This window comes from Mustela lutreola, chromosome X (assembly GCF_030435805.1).
Source record: "Mustela lutreola isolate mMusLut2 chromosome X, mMusLut2.pri, whole genome shotgun sequence".
Classification (NCBI taxonomy): domain Eukaryota; kingdom Metazoa; phylum Chordata; class Mammalia; order Carnivora; family Mustelidae; genus Mustela; species Mustela lutreola.
Window position 1 is genome coordinate 52,636,549 of NC_081308.1, and position 14,538 is coordinate 52,651,086.

Sequence of the window (14,538 nt, forward strand, 5' to 3'; positions counted from 1 at the left end):
CCCAGGCGCCCCTTTCACATTAAATTCTCAGCCACAAATCCAAGTATGTTTCTCTGACCGACAGAATCTCCACTCTTCTCGTGAAATATTTTGACTATTTCACATCTTCTTTCCTCCAACCTTAAGCCAGGGCTTCTCAACACTGGCCACACTTTTGAATCACCTGGAAGACTAAAACACAGGAGTGCCCACCTCCAGAGGATCTGATCTAATTGGTGTAGAACCAATTAGATTAATATCCAATTAGGGTCTACATATAAGTGTGCTTTTAAAGTTCTCCCAGTGATTCTAATGTACAGCCATTTTGTTCAGAGTGAGAACTGAACACCTTCCATCAGAGACAGCTGATGACCGACCATTCTGATGACTTCACTGAGAAAAGTAAATTGGGGGCACCTGGGTGGCTTCAGCTCAGGTCATGGTCTCAGGGTCTCGGGCTCTCGAATCAGGCTCTCTGCTCAGCAGGGAACCTGCTTCTCCCTCTCCCTCTGCCTGCCTCTCTGCCTACTTGTGATCTCTCTCTCTCTTTCTCTCTGTGTCAAATAAATAAATGAATAAAATATTAAAGAAAAAGAAAGAAAAACAAATTGGGTGGGTGTCTAGGTGGCTAAGTGGTTAAGCGTGTGAATCTTGGCTCAGGTCATGAGCTCAGGGTTATGGAATCGAGCCCCACGTCAAGCTCCATGCTCAGCGGGGAATCTGATTGAGATTCTCTCCCTCTCCTTCTGTCTCTTCCCCCTGCATGTGTGTGCTCCTGCTCTCTCTCTCTCTCTCTCTCAAATAAATCTTGAAAAGAAAATCAAATCAGTAAGGAAAGAAGACCCACATAATCCCACTAAGTTTACCTGGGTGGAACCCTTACTCCAATCCCTTCTGAGTGAGGACAAGCCCCTCCACTTGGGGTTTCTTCTCATTTCCCTGATCTCTGAGTATGAATGTGCTCAAGGACCCAACCTCAGACTTCTCCTCTGTCTACACTGAGTCCTTGGTGACTGTCCCTCTTCTACCATCTATCTCCTGATGACTCCACATCTCCACCTCCAGTCCAGACCTGGATTTTGAACTTTCTTCCACTGCCTGCTTTCCAGATCTACCTAGATGAGTTAAACCCAACATGTTCAAAGCCAAGCTCTTATTCTTCTCGAGCTCTGCTGGTCTTGCAATAGCTCAAACAGGAAACTGTAGAGTCATTCTTGATTCATCTCTTTCTTTCACTGCCCACGTTTAATTCTTTGGTAGAAGCTATGGATTCTATCTTCAAAATATATTCTAAATCTGACCAGTTCTCCACACTTCAGTTACTCCCACTGTGGTCCAAAACACCATCTTCTATGAGTTATTGTAATAGTCTGCTATCTGGTCTTCTGGATTCCATCTTTGCTCTGTTCTAGATTATTTTCCACTCAGCAGTTAAAGCAATCTGTTTAAGACAAAAGTCAGACCTTGTTATTTCTCTGCTCTAAGATCTCCAATGGCTCCCCACTTCACTCAATACAAACTTCAGTCTTACAAAATTTAACACTCAACTTTCTTCTCAATTCATCTCCTACCTCTTCACTCAGCTGTCTCTGCCTCCGCTCACCAGCCTCCTTAGTGTTTAACAGAGTACAGCAAGTGCGTGCCTCCCTTGGGGGGTTGCACTTGTTTCCTCTTATTAAATGTACCTGTCTTGTTCTCTGAATCCACTCAAGGATCTGCCAATGTCTTCTTATCAGAGTAATCTCCCCTAACTGCACACACAGCCAGCACCAGCACCATCACAATCAACATAATTTCTGTCCCTCTCTACTTTTGACTTCTTATCAACAGCTGACATATTATATATTTATATATTTACTGTCTGTTCTCTCTCTTCTATTTGAATACATGTGCTATAAAAATGGTATTTGTGGGTTTTTTTTCCTGATTTATTCTGTGTTCAGAAGAGGATTTGATACATAATACTCAGTACATAATTGAATGAATGAATGAATCAATCAATCAATCAATGGAAATATCAGGTTATCTCAATCATAAGAGAGATTTCTCTCAAGCATTTTCTATAGAATTGCCCTATTTCATTCTCTGCATCTCTGGATTGATTAGTAGATAAAATCATCATGTAAAATCAGTTTGAGCAAGGTTGGATCCTTAAGCTTCTGTCACCTAGGACTCCAAATGTCACGGTGTACCATGCACATTTGCCTCCAGCCTTCTCACCCATATTTTAGTCATGGTTCAGCAGCTGTGGCATCGTTCAGCTTTCTTTTCCCCTCCCCTGTCTCAGTTCCAGGAGGTGCTCCTTGGCTTTGGGCCCCCTCCTTGTGGGTGATGAAGGCAATGTAGGGAGAGGCAGCAGCTGCCCTGACTCACCCCTGCTTTCTCCATTCATACTGATCCAGTAATGCATAGCCTGTGCAGTACAGGGCTGGCCAGGTCAGTCTCTGCCACCTTAGGACCTCATTTTTGTTCCCTGTGGCAGCTTGGCCATTTGCAAAATCAGAAATTGTAAAAGTACAAACAGGAGACAATATGCCATATTTCATGGATTTTAAGATGCCCCTCCCCTCCCATTTTCTTTCACATCTCCAATGTCAGGAATTGTCTTATAGTTGAAGCTGAGCAGGTGGAAGTCCCTATAAAGTTACCACAGCTTGACCCTGTGCCATGTGGTTACTGCTCCTAGGGCACAACTGATCATCTACATCCCTTGGCATGCCAAGCCACAGGCCTTTTGAGGACAATTTAAAGAAAGAAAATTAACTGGTTATTATATGAAAATCTCAGATAAGGAAATAAAAAAGAAAAAAAAAGAGAAACCCCACCAGCATCAAACCAAGCAGAACGGAGGGGTGGCAATTTGGATGACCTCAGAATACTTTTATAAGAAGTGCAGCATGCAAAACAATCTTGAGAAAGGAGAACAAAGCTGGAGGTATCAGTTTCTTGGATTTCAAGATATACTACAAAGTTATAGTAATCAAAACAGTAGGGTACTGGGAGAAAATATACGCATAAATCAATGGAAACGGGATAGAGAGCCCAGAAATAAATCCACAATTATATGGTCAATTAATATTTGACAAAGGAGGCAAGAATATGTAACAGAAGAAAGTCTCCTCAAAAACACTGTTGGGAAAACTGGGGAGCCATATGCAAAAGAATGAAACTAGACCACATTCTTTTACCATACACGTAAAGAAACTCAAAACGGATCAAAGATCTAAATGTGAAATCTGAGGTGTGCCTGCCTGGCTCAGCCTGTACAGCATGCTACTCTTATTCTTGAGGCTTTGAGTTTAGGTCCCAAATTCAGTATAAAGCTTCCTTAAAAAAAATTAAATGAATAAATGAGAGACCTGAAACCATAAAACTCCTAAAAGACAATAAGCAGTAATCACTTGGAGATTGGTTTTAGCAACATTATTTGTGGATATGTCTGCTTAGACAAGGGAAACAAGAACAAAAATAAATGATTAAGACTACAACAAAATAAAAAGCTTTTGCACAGTAAGGGAAACCCGCAACAAAACCAAAAGGCAACCTACAGAATGGGAGAAGATAGGGGTGAATGATAAATATAATAAAGGATTAATAACCAAAATATGTAAAGAACACACACACACACACACACACAACCCCCCAAAAACCCAAACCCCAATATATAATCCAATTGAAAAATGGGCAGAGGACTTAATAGATATTTTTCCAAAAAATACATACAGACATCCAATAGATATGTGAAACGATGCTCAATATCACTCATCATCAGGAAAATAAAATCAAAACCACAGGGAGATCTATCACCTTATACTTGTCAGAATGGCTAGTATTAAAAAGACAAGAAAGAACAAGTGTTGGCCAGGATGTGGAGAAAAAGGAACCTCTGTACATTTTTAGTGGGAATGTAAATTGGTGCAACAACTGTGGAAAACAGTATGGAGGTTACTCAAAAAATTAAAAATAGATTTACCATATGCTTCAGTAATTCTAGTACTTGATATTTACCCAAAGGATTCAAAAAGATATATGCCCTCCTACGTTTTCTGCAGCACTATTTATAATAGCCAGGATATGGAAGCAGTCCAGGTGTTCATCAGTATATGAATGGGTAAAGATATGGTGTATATAGATATATAATGGAATATTATCCAGCTATAAAAAAGAATGAGATATTGCCATTTGTGACAACATGGCTGGATCTAGAGGGTATTAGGTTAAGAGAAATAAGTCAGATTGAGAAAGGCAAATACCATATGATTTCACTTCCTTTTTTTTTCAAGATTTTATTTATTTATTTGAAAGAGAGAGAGAGAGAGATCACAAGTAGGCAGAGAGACAGGCAGAGAGGCAGGTGAAGCAGGGTCCCCACCGAGCAGAGAGCCTGACTTGGGGCTCGATTCCAGGAACCTGGTATCATGACCTGAGCCAAAGGCAGAGGCTTTAACCCACTAATCCACCCAGGGCCCCCTGTAATTTCACTTCTATATGGAATCTAAAAAAAGAAACAAGTGAACAGACAAAAAAAAAAAAAAAACAGAAATAGACTCTTAAATACAAAGAACAAACTGGTGGTTATGGGAGGGAAGGTGGATGGGGGATGGGTGAAATAGGTGAAGGGGATTAAGAGGTAAAAATTTCCTGTTATCAAATAAATAAAATAATTTCCTGTTCTCATCTGGAGATGAAAAGTACAGCATTGGGAATACAGCCAATGATATTATAATAATTTTATATGGTGACGTGATGATATACTTACTGTGGTGATCACTGAGGAATGTAGAGAATTGTCAAATTACTATGTTGTACACCTGAAACTAATTTAACATTGAATGTCAGCTATATGTCTAATAATAATTTTTTAAGTGCAGCATGACAGAAGCTCTGGGTGGCTCAGAGGAACATATTGTGAGAAAAATCTGGGCACTGAAATCTCTCAGTTAGAAAGTAAATAAAAGTAGTGAGATTCTTAATGTGAGGTTTGGAAAAAAGTTAACCAAAAATTTTAACTTTTATTTTTATGTATGCATTAAGGCCATACGTGATAAAAAATATGTCTAAATACTTACCAAAGAGCTTTTTGAATATATTTATATTAAAATATTAATGAAAAGAAAACATTGTATCATAGTTTGAATGGTAGCATTTTTTGTTTCTTATTAAACTATACCAGGAAAGGAGGCCAAGACTCAATGAAATATGGCTATTATCCCCAGGTTCACAAGAGCATGAACCTCTCTGGCTTAACAAAGCCTAAGGAATCTACTACAGAAATGGATTGTTCTTACTACTCTGGAGCCTTTTGTGCAGACTATGAACCAAAAGCTCAATATTAATCTTAAAATTAATTATATTACAAAGTTGTATTATTTGGAAGATGTGTTTAAATGACTCAAAGTTAAAAGATCTCAGTATAATGCTGGTTCTATAATTATCCTCCCAGACAACATTACTTGTAAAACTTAATGATGTAGAACCATAATCATAGCATCGAGTAGGAGGTTGCCAAGCAGATGGGGAAGTTTTTTGGTTTTTGTTTTCCAGTTGTTTTCTTCCCTTTCCTCCCCTCCTTTCACAAGGAGAATCAGCCACCTGTTTTTAAAGGCTGAAGTATTTTTACTGTTCTTGGTTGGAAACATTTGTTTAAACAAAGTAGCACTTGGTTGCTAAACCCTTGATTCTAAATGGACATAGCCATTCTATTTTTGTTGGGCCAGGGTTTGGATAACAATTTGATTTCCCAGTCTGTTTCTTTTGTGGCCATATAATCCTCTCCCAGTGTTGCATGCTGTGTGAGCTACAAGCACTTGAGAGCTCATAAGCACAAAGACTCTAAGGTTTCTTTGGGATTAGCACCATACAAATGCAGATTTGGGACAATGGAAGACTGTGTCCATCCTTGTGACTGTTACTGCTCTACTTCCTGCTTCCTCTGGGTAGCAAAGCAAGCCACTGTTTTTAAAATACACACTCACTTTAGCCGCTGACTTTTTCATTGGCTGCCTGGAGAAGAGAAGGAGTTCTTGCCTATGTATTTCAGTGTTTTGATCCCTTTCAATTATTTTTTTAAAATATATATCATTAAATTTTACAGGAGTATTACAGAATTCCTAATTGCAGAATTTGAACTTGAGCTACGCAGTCTTACTTTTCGTCTTCAATCTAAGTGTCATTGACCTTTTTAAGTCTGATTACCTGTATGAACTCTCTTCAGAATCTTTCCTTGGTTAACACAGTATAGAGAAGTGCTGGAAACCAGTTCTTTTCTGTGACACAATTCTTCCAACGGAGTTGAAATGCTTTGCAAACAATTTCACGTATATCAGCCAATTCATATACAAAGCAATGTCATGTGAATCCTTTCCTTTTTATATATCATCTTTCAGTGATGATCAAGAATTCATGCTGGTACAGAGACTCTGGTTTGGGAGGAGGAAACAGGGGCTTGCGAGCGGAGGTCGAGAGCAGAAGCTGCTCACCTGCTGTTAGAACTGTCCATAGCTGGTGGTCCCAACATCTTCACCCTTTATGCATCTGCATCCTTTATGCATGAAATAGCAATATGCCTTTCCCTTTCGTGTAATCCTTATTTAGTTAATACCCAGTAGGATTTGCAAGCCCTTCACATCTCTGTGGATTTATTTTATTTCAGAATGCAAGTGACTTTATGGCCCAATTACCATCATTGTGACTTATTGCATTATTGTGGGAGGGAGAGAGGAGCAAGAAACGCCTTATCATATGTATCGTCATCAACGGAATGAGTGCCACGCACTCCTGGCCAAGGCAGAGGGATGGATGAAACCTTTCTGATCTATTGTTTATCAGAACACTGAAGCCTGGGTGATTGTGCCGTATTTTAACAGACAAGTTTGTCAAATGTATGGGTGAAGATGTTGCAATGGTGCTGTTAGAGTAATTAATATTTGGAAGGTAATGAATATTTTGAGTTTAAAGATGTCAAAGGTCAAAGACGGGAGAAATAACTAAGATCGGATGTTGACCCCCTCAAATTACAGGGGTATTGACGGGAAACTGAGTCACCACCTTACGCCAGGAATGAACCGGCAAGGCGGGCTCCTTATTAGAGCAAGGCTCCAGGAAGCCAGATAGTCCTTGTGCTTGCAAGAGCTCAAGGCACAGCCGGCTTTGGAGCACGGAAGTAGCAGCAGCCATAGCAGCCGCGGGAATCGTGACCCTCGGGCCAGGCGCCTACCTGGAATTTCCGCAGCGCCTGGTTCAGAACCACCAGGGCGGACAGCTCCCCGCCGCCGCCAGCGAGGACTGCGGAAGGGGACCAAGAGCGCGGGCTTCACGCTCCCTGAGCCGGCTCGGGTGGCGGGAAGACCGGCTGCGTCCCCCCCAACCCCCGACACCCACTCGGTTCCTCCCTCCCCGCTGCGGGGCCGCGCGGGGCCTGCGGGAGGCCGTCCCGGGCCACACGTCCCGCAGGCGAGGAAGCCACCGGCCGCCCTCCCCCTTGTCGCCGCCGCCGCTGCTCTCCTCGCCCCGCTCGGCCAAGGGGTGTGGGGCCTGCCCCGCGCGGGCCCCCCGCCCCGGCCTGCTCCCCATTGGCCGGCGGGCCGGAGGTGCGAGGAGGCGGGGTCCGTCTCTGGCTGCTCGCGCCCGGGAACGTCTGCCAGGGAGCGCGGGATGCCGCGGGAGGGTGCGCGGGGACAGCGGGCGCAGAGGAGACACAGCGGCGGCGGTGGCGGCGGTAGCGGCGGCGTCTGGGCCCGGCCGCAGCCCCTGACTCCCGCCCGCGCGCCCTGCGTCCCGCCGGGGCCTGCAACCTGCGGCGCCCGAGCTCCCAGGGCGCTTCCTCGGGCGCTGGGCCCGAGGCGACCAAGACGGCGGGGCGGCGGGCACTGTGCTGCGGGCTGCGCTGGTGCCCGGCCCGGCGCGTGCGGCTGGGAGGCGCTGTGGGGAACGGGCCCGCGGGCGGCGGCCGGGGCCATGGCCGAGGTCGGCGGGAGCGCGCGGAGGAGGGCGCCCGAGCTGCTCAAGGCGGCCCGCGCGCGCTACGAGAGCCTGCACATCTGGGACGACGTGTTCGGCGAGTCCGGCCGGACAGCGGCGGGAACCCCTTCTACAGCACGTCCGTCGCATCGCGCACCTCCTCGCCCGCCTCCTCAGCCGAGGAACAGGAGCGCCCCGGCCCCCCGCCGCCTCCCGGCGCCCCGAAAGCGCAGGAGTCCGACGATGACGAGGCCAGCGCGGGTTGGAGTGCCACGCTGCGGAACCGCCCGCCCTCGCGCTTCGAGGACACTGGCGGTAAGGCGCGGCCCGCGGGGGCGGGGGCGGCCTGGGGAGGCGCGAGCGCAGGGCCGGGAGAACCCCTGACGCTCCGCAGGCGGGCTGCTCCAGGGCGGCTTTTCGCGTCAGCACACAGATGGGGCCCCGGCAGCGGGGATTTGAAGTGCGAGAATCAATCTGGTTGCGTGGTGGTGGTTGGTGGGGGCGGCTCCGACTTCCCTGCTGATGGAGAGGATGAGGCGGAGGCCCAGGCGGCACCCTGCCGCTGGCAAGGACCCAGGGGGGGCCTTCCCTCCCTTGCTGGGAGTGTCCAACCCAGTCACACCTGTGGGGTTGTTCGTTAGGGGTGCGTTTGAGTTAGCCCGATGCAGCTTGTGTGTGTGTGTGTGTGTGTGTGTGTGTGTGTGTGTGTTGCGGGTGGGGGGTGCGTAAATCGTTTTGTGTGGATGGCCCCAGAGCAGCGTTACCCAGGTGCCAGGGGTGGGGCAGCCAGCCTTTGGAGGGAGGCCCAGTGCGAGCCGGGACGTCTTCACTGGCTTGTGTTTGCTCCAGTGAATCTGACCAACTTTGTCCATGCCTTTCAGGATCACTTGCTCAGAGCAGAGAAGAGTGAGAGGACCAGTTAGCAGCGTTAAGCTGTCTGCTCTCGCTCCAGAAGACACTTGTGTGTTCTGCTTACCGACATGGTCATGGTCAAGCGCCTGATATCTGGAGGTCGCAGGCCTGCTGGCAGTTGTGGCTGCTTGAAGTCCTCCTTTACTGCCTTCTTTTTGGGAAGGTAATTCTGACACGTCTCTGCTTAGTCTGCAGAAGCTCTGCGGCCTCTGCCCTCTGGGAGAGGTGGAGACCAGCCAGCAGTCCCACCTGTCCCCTGATGCTTTCTGTTCCTTGCTCGACAGCCTACTGTGGCAGGCCCTTGTTTCTGCACACCATTTTCTTGTGTTGAAGAGTGTGCAACCAGTGTTGTGGAGGACCAGGGAGTGGCCATACTGGACCCAATGCCGCTCTCCCTGTGGCTCTCCATGATTGTTGTTCAACCATAGGAGGGCAGGCCAAAGGGAACCCTGGCTGGTGCCTGGGCTTGGAGCTGGACCTTGTGCCACAGCCTGCTGGTAGGCTGATTGGGTTGGCTGGACTCTCTCAGCAGGGAGTGGTCTGCAGACCTCCCACGGATAGGCTGCAGTGTGGACACCCTGAGCTACAGCTGGGCTCTAGGGTCCGAGTCAACGGTGCTGTGTTTTGGAATGGGTGAATTTAACATATTCTCATTTAGGCTTCAGTTCAGAGTTTCGGAATTTTGAATGTCACATCACCCTGCATAATCCTTTTAAACCCCATACATTTCCCAGAATGTCATAAAGGTTTCCAGCCCCAGATGGCTGTTTTCCATTCAATTAGCTCTTTAAGAATTGTATGTACCCAGAACTCTGGTTTGGCAGACTTGATGCTGTGAGTGCTGTGATCCAGTTTTTGATCTTGGAACAAGAGAGACATGTCCTCTTGTTTCCCTCCCTTTCTAGGGGAATCGTGTTAGCTTAAGCCTGGTTATGATTAAGAGCCATGAGTGTTGGTCTGAGAAGGATGAGCGCACCTAAATACATTTTCAAGCAATATTATGTTTCTCAGTAACCTATACTTGGGAGAAATTCTGCATCAGAGCAATTTAATCTAGCCACTGCGGCACTTAAATGGTCATGAAGTTCAGGATCATTTGTCATTTAGCATCAGGTTCAAATTCTGCTTCCTTTGGATGTGCACTGAGCTCACATCTGGACCCGAGAATCACAGGCAGGCAGGTGCTTTAACCAAAGACATTTAGTGGTTATTGGATGGTATTTATACCCAATTTTGTTTTCCAGTTTTTTGTGGAAGCTTGCTTTTAAAATCCAGCCCTAATGAAGAATTTCCTTTTCTTCTTGAAACAGTCTTTCCCTGTGGGAAATTCGGGGTGGTGGCGTAAGGGTGAGGTGGATGGTTTATTAAGCATGAGTTCAGATGGCCTGGAACAATGGGATATGATTTATGGGGCCTGGAAATAGATGCCGGGCAGAGAAAACCCTTGTGCCCCGCGGTAGGGGGAGAGAGATGGACGGGTTTGTTAAGAGTGAGAGCTGCACCCTGGCCAGTCTGAGAGCATAGAGGCTCAGGCTCTGAGGTTTATTAATGTGTCAAATATAACCCCACTTTCAAGGAAGGCAGCTTGGGCCTGTCTTCCATCTTTGTTCCCTGGTTCACTGACAGACGTCAGCGGGCCGGTGGGGTAGGAAAGGGTGGCAAACAGGACGGTGGCATTTGGATCTGTGGTCAACCCTCGAATAGGAAAATCCATAGCAGAAATGGCTGTTGCTGCTAGAAGCAGATGAGGAAAGCAAAGGACTTAGGGAACAGGTTTCCTGCCTGCCTTCTGCTGCAAAAGCGTGTGTGTGTGTGTGTGTAGATAAGTGAATGTGTAATAAGTGAATGTGTATGTGTGCATAGGTGTCTTACACATAAATATGTATTGCTTGTGCTGGCTTGGGCTGGTTGGGGATTTTGGTTTGGGTTTTAAATTAGAGATCACAGGTGCTGTCTTGGAGTCCTACTGATGCCCTAGAGTCCCTGGACCGGAGAGAGGCATCGGCACTGGGCACCTCTGAGCTTGGATCTGCATCTGGAGTGCAGTAGGGAGGCACCTGGTGCCCAGCCGAGGGGAGGAGGGCAGGGAGGCAGAGGTGTTTCTGTGGTTCAGGTTGAGACTAGTCCGCGAGCAGCTCTTCTAGTCTTCCAGTCTTCCCAGATTATTCCTTCTGTTCTGTCCACGCATTTAGCTTCCTGGATCAGGCGCTCCAGAAGTGCAGCCAGCAGATAGGAGTGGAGGTACCCTCTCCCTCTCCTGCTTCCCTCTCCTCCCTGGGTTCTGGTTGTGCCTGGAGATATGGGCCCCCTTGAGGTGATTTAAATACAAAGACCAGGGGCACCTGGGTGGCTCGGTGGGTTAGGGCCTCTGCCTTTGGCTCGGGTCATGGTCCCAGGGTCCTGGGATCGAGCCCCGCATCGGGCTCTCTGCTCAGCGGGGAGCCTGCTTCCTCCTCTCTCTCTTTCTCAGCCTGCTTCTCTGCCTGCTTGTGATCTCTGTCAAATAAATAAATAAAATCAAGAAAAAAAATAAATAAATACAAAGACCATGCTTGCCCGGCTGCCTCTTAAACCCTGTCTGAAGGGAGGGTCAGCCTGGAAGCTGGAGATGCGTGCTGGGACCCCAGGGTCCAGAAACTTCTCCTGATCAGACTTACAGCTCTCCCTCTAAAATAACCCCCTCAAGCTGTCAGCCTCACCTGCCCACTGTGTAAATAACTGACACAGCAGGCGGGCTCACTCCTTGGAAGCAGCAAGAAATTCAGGACCTGCTGCTTTCTGGGCTTCTGCCCTTTTCATTTCTCATTCCAAGCAGTCTTGTGACTCCTTCCCTCTGAGGAGGCAAAGGAACAGGCAGATTCCCAGATGCTCAGGGGCCCCTCTGTGTTTGGCTTTGTCGGTGGTTCCTTTGCCGTGGCTGGTTGGATTCTGAGCTGTTTGCTTTTTCTTTTAGAGGGACATCCTAAGAGTGTTTTCTCTGTGTACCGTGTCAGCAACCCTCGGTAATCATTCAGCAGGGAGGTGTGACCTTGAGAAGCTGAAGAGGACCGTAGGGCTTTGGAAATTAACACGGTTAAATGTTTTATCTTAGGGTTTGTTGTTGGTTTACTCAGCTTAAACTCTTTTTTAACTGAGAAGTAAGAGGAGAAACATCTTAAAGCTAGAGGTAAATGTATACGCTCGTAATGGGTTTGTGAGCTGAGGTACCTGGGCCCTCGTCATTGGTGTCCACAGTGAGCCCTTGCTCCCAGCTTTAGCTGGCATTCAGTGGCTCTGGGAGGAGCTGGGCGTCTGGGCGAGCGACAGGGTATGCCTTATGCAGTGCTCCCTAATAGTCAGCCACGTACCCCTACCACACAGAATTCAGAGAAGGGAGCTTCCTGGAGGGAGGTGGTGTTCAGGCTGTGGGCATGACGGTGACCACAACCAGCGGGCCCCAGTCATAGAGTTCCATTTCATAACCACACCAAACCTTTGCGAGTACTCCGAGAGAGCCGCGATCACCTCCACTTCACAGAGAAACATGGTTTTGTCTGAGGCAATGAGATTACCTGGGGAAGTGGTAGCCTTCTCTCGAGAGAGACTTGATTAATCAGGGAAGGTCGTGCCTTTTTAGTTTTTTTTTCTTTACATCATCTGAAAACTTTTGCTGTCAGAAATACTTTCGTATTTTTACAGGGAATTGCTTGTAACTTTTTCTCAGGGTGTACGCAGTTCAGTGAGGTCTAATGCATGTATGGATTTGGATTTGTGTAACCAATCTGCAAAGTCGGATAAGAGACAGGAAATTTGGAATGTTATCTCTTTATTTAATCTGTCTCAGCCACTGTGATGAGCATCGATAGAGCGCTTCTGCAGGCAGCAGGGCTCTGAATCCATGGGGAATCTAGGGGTTGTGTGGGGTCTGGTACTCAGTTTGATTTTATTGATTTTATTTTTTTTTAAAGATTTTATTTATTTCATTTGACAGATAGAGATCACAAGTAGGCAGAGAGGCAGGCAGAAAGAGGGACGAGGAAGCAGACTCCCTGCTGAGCAGAGAGCCCGATGTGGGGCTCGATCCCAGGACCCTGGGATCATGACCTGAGCCGAAGGCAGAGGCTTTAACCCACTGAACCACACAGGCGCCCCTGGTACTCAGTTTTAGAGTTGAAAAATCACCTTTATTTTTAAGAAGTGTGATTGTGTATTTTTTCTTATTAATAAGTAATATATGTACATTTTAAGGAAAAAATGATAAAATTTTAAGAAATCCCATAACCCCTCATGACCTTAGCTAACCATAGTTAATCATATTTAGTATATTCTTCATATATCTTAGGTGTCACCTTGTTGGGTGACCTGCTCTTTAATTGTAATTAATATATTGTAGTCGTTTTCCATTTACATTTTTAAATGTCGATTTTAATGAGTCCGCGGTATCACACAGTTTCCTCTGGGTCGGTGTTTTTGCTGCCTCCCTCTTGTATTTGTTCTGCTGTGATAAATATTCTTGAAACCTAAGTCTGTGTGCACATCTGTAGCACAATCCTTAGCAGAAAATGACCGAAGCGGAATTGAATCAAGGACCCACTGTAAGGTTTTTGGTGTCTGTGGTGAAATAGGTCTCCAGAAACATATCTACAATGCTCCTGCTGGCTGTGCACCGAAATCCTTAGAAAGTCATGCTCGGAGGACCTGCTCCAGTGTGTGATTCCTGCCCACTGGGGCTCTTACAGGACCGTTGCCTTTGGTAAAGCTTGCTGAGGTGTAATACACACACACAGCACGTGAGTCCTAGCATGCGGCACGCTGTGTGTAACTACTACCCAGATGAGGATCAGGAATGTTCTGAGCACACCAGAGGTTCCCTCCTGCTCCTTCCCAGTCAGTCACTACCTGCCCCCTGCTTCTCTTCCATCACCAGCGATCAAGTTTGCCTGTTACCTTGCTCTGGTGGTTCGGTTCCTCAGGACATCTGTGGATTCCTTCTTGTTGTCGCGTAAGTGGCATCTTAAATTTCGTCACCGTGTGTTGTCTTCCATCACGTAAGTACTGTAGTCGGTTATCCATTCTCCCGTTAATGGTCTTTTACATGGCGTCCAGTTTGGGGCTTCTGAGGATAAGCTGCTTCAGACATTCTTGTGGTTTTGGCTGACAGATACATTTCCCTTGAGCATGTAAACCTAGGAAAAGGTTTGCCAGGTCCTAGATTAGATGCGGGTCTCCCCTTCTGCACTGTCGACCTCGTGGACTGGGTGATGTTTTGCTGAGGCCTGTCTTGTGCATGGCCAGATGTTGGCCGCCTCCATTCAGCCTCTCCCCACCAAATGCCCAGTGGCGCCCTTTCCTCCAATTACATCAACCAAACGTTTCTCCAGGCATTGCCATATGTCCCCTGGGGAGCCAAATCACCTGCAGCTGAGAATAACTGCTTAATTTTTTTTAAATTTATTTTAAATTTATTTTTTGAAAAGATTTTATTTATTTATTTGAGAGGGAGGGGAGAGGCAGAGGGAAAGGGAGAAGCCAACTTCCTGTTGAGTAGGGAGCCCGGCGCAGGGCTGGATCCCAGGACCTTAGGATCATGACCTGAGCCGAAGGCAGATGCTTCACCGACTGAGCCCCCTGGTGCTCTGAGAACCCCTGCTTCAGTACATGCTGCCACACTGTGTTCCAGTTCATCCAGCTGCCAGCGATGTGCGAGAC

General features: G+C 47.0%; 1 protein-coding gene across 1 annotated transcript; it reads left to right on the forward strand.

The window, feature by feature from the left end:
- Positions 1-7,632: 7,632 nt before the first annotated feature.
- LOC131820966 (uncharacterized protein C10orf95-like) lies at positions 7,633-10,338 on the forward strand. Its single transcript, XM_059156797.1, has 2 exons — positions 7,633-8,253; positions 8,820-10,338. The coding sequence occupies exons 1-2, from the start codon at positions 7,633-7,635 to the stop codon at positions 8,859-8,861; spliced, it is 663 nt and encodes a 220-aa protein (XP_059012780.1). The 3' UTR covers positions 8,862-10,338.
- The last annotated feature ends 4,200 nt before the right edge of the window (positions 10,339-14,538 follow it).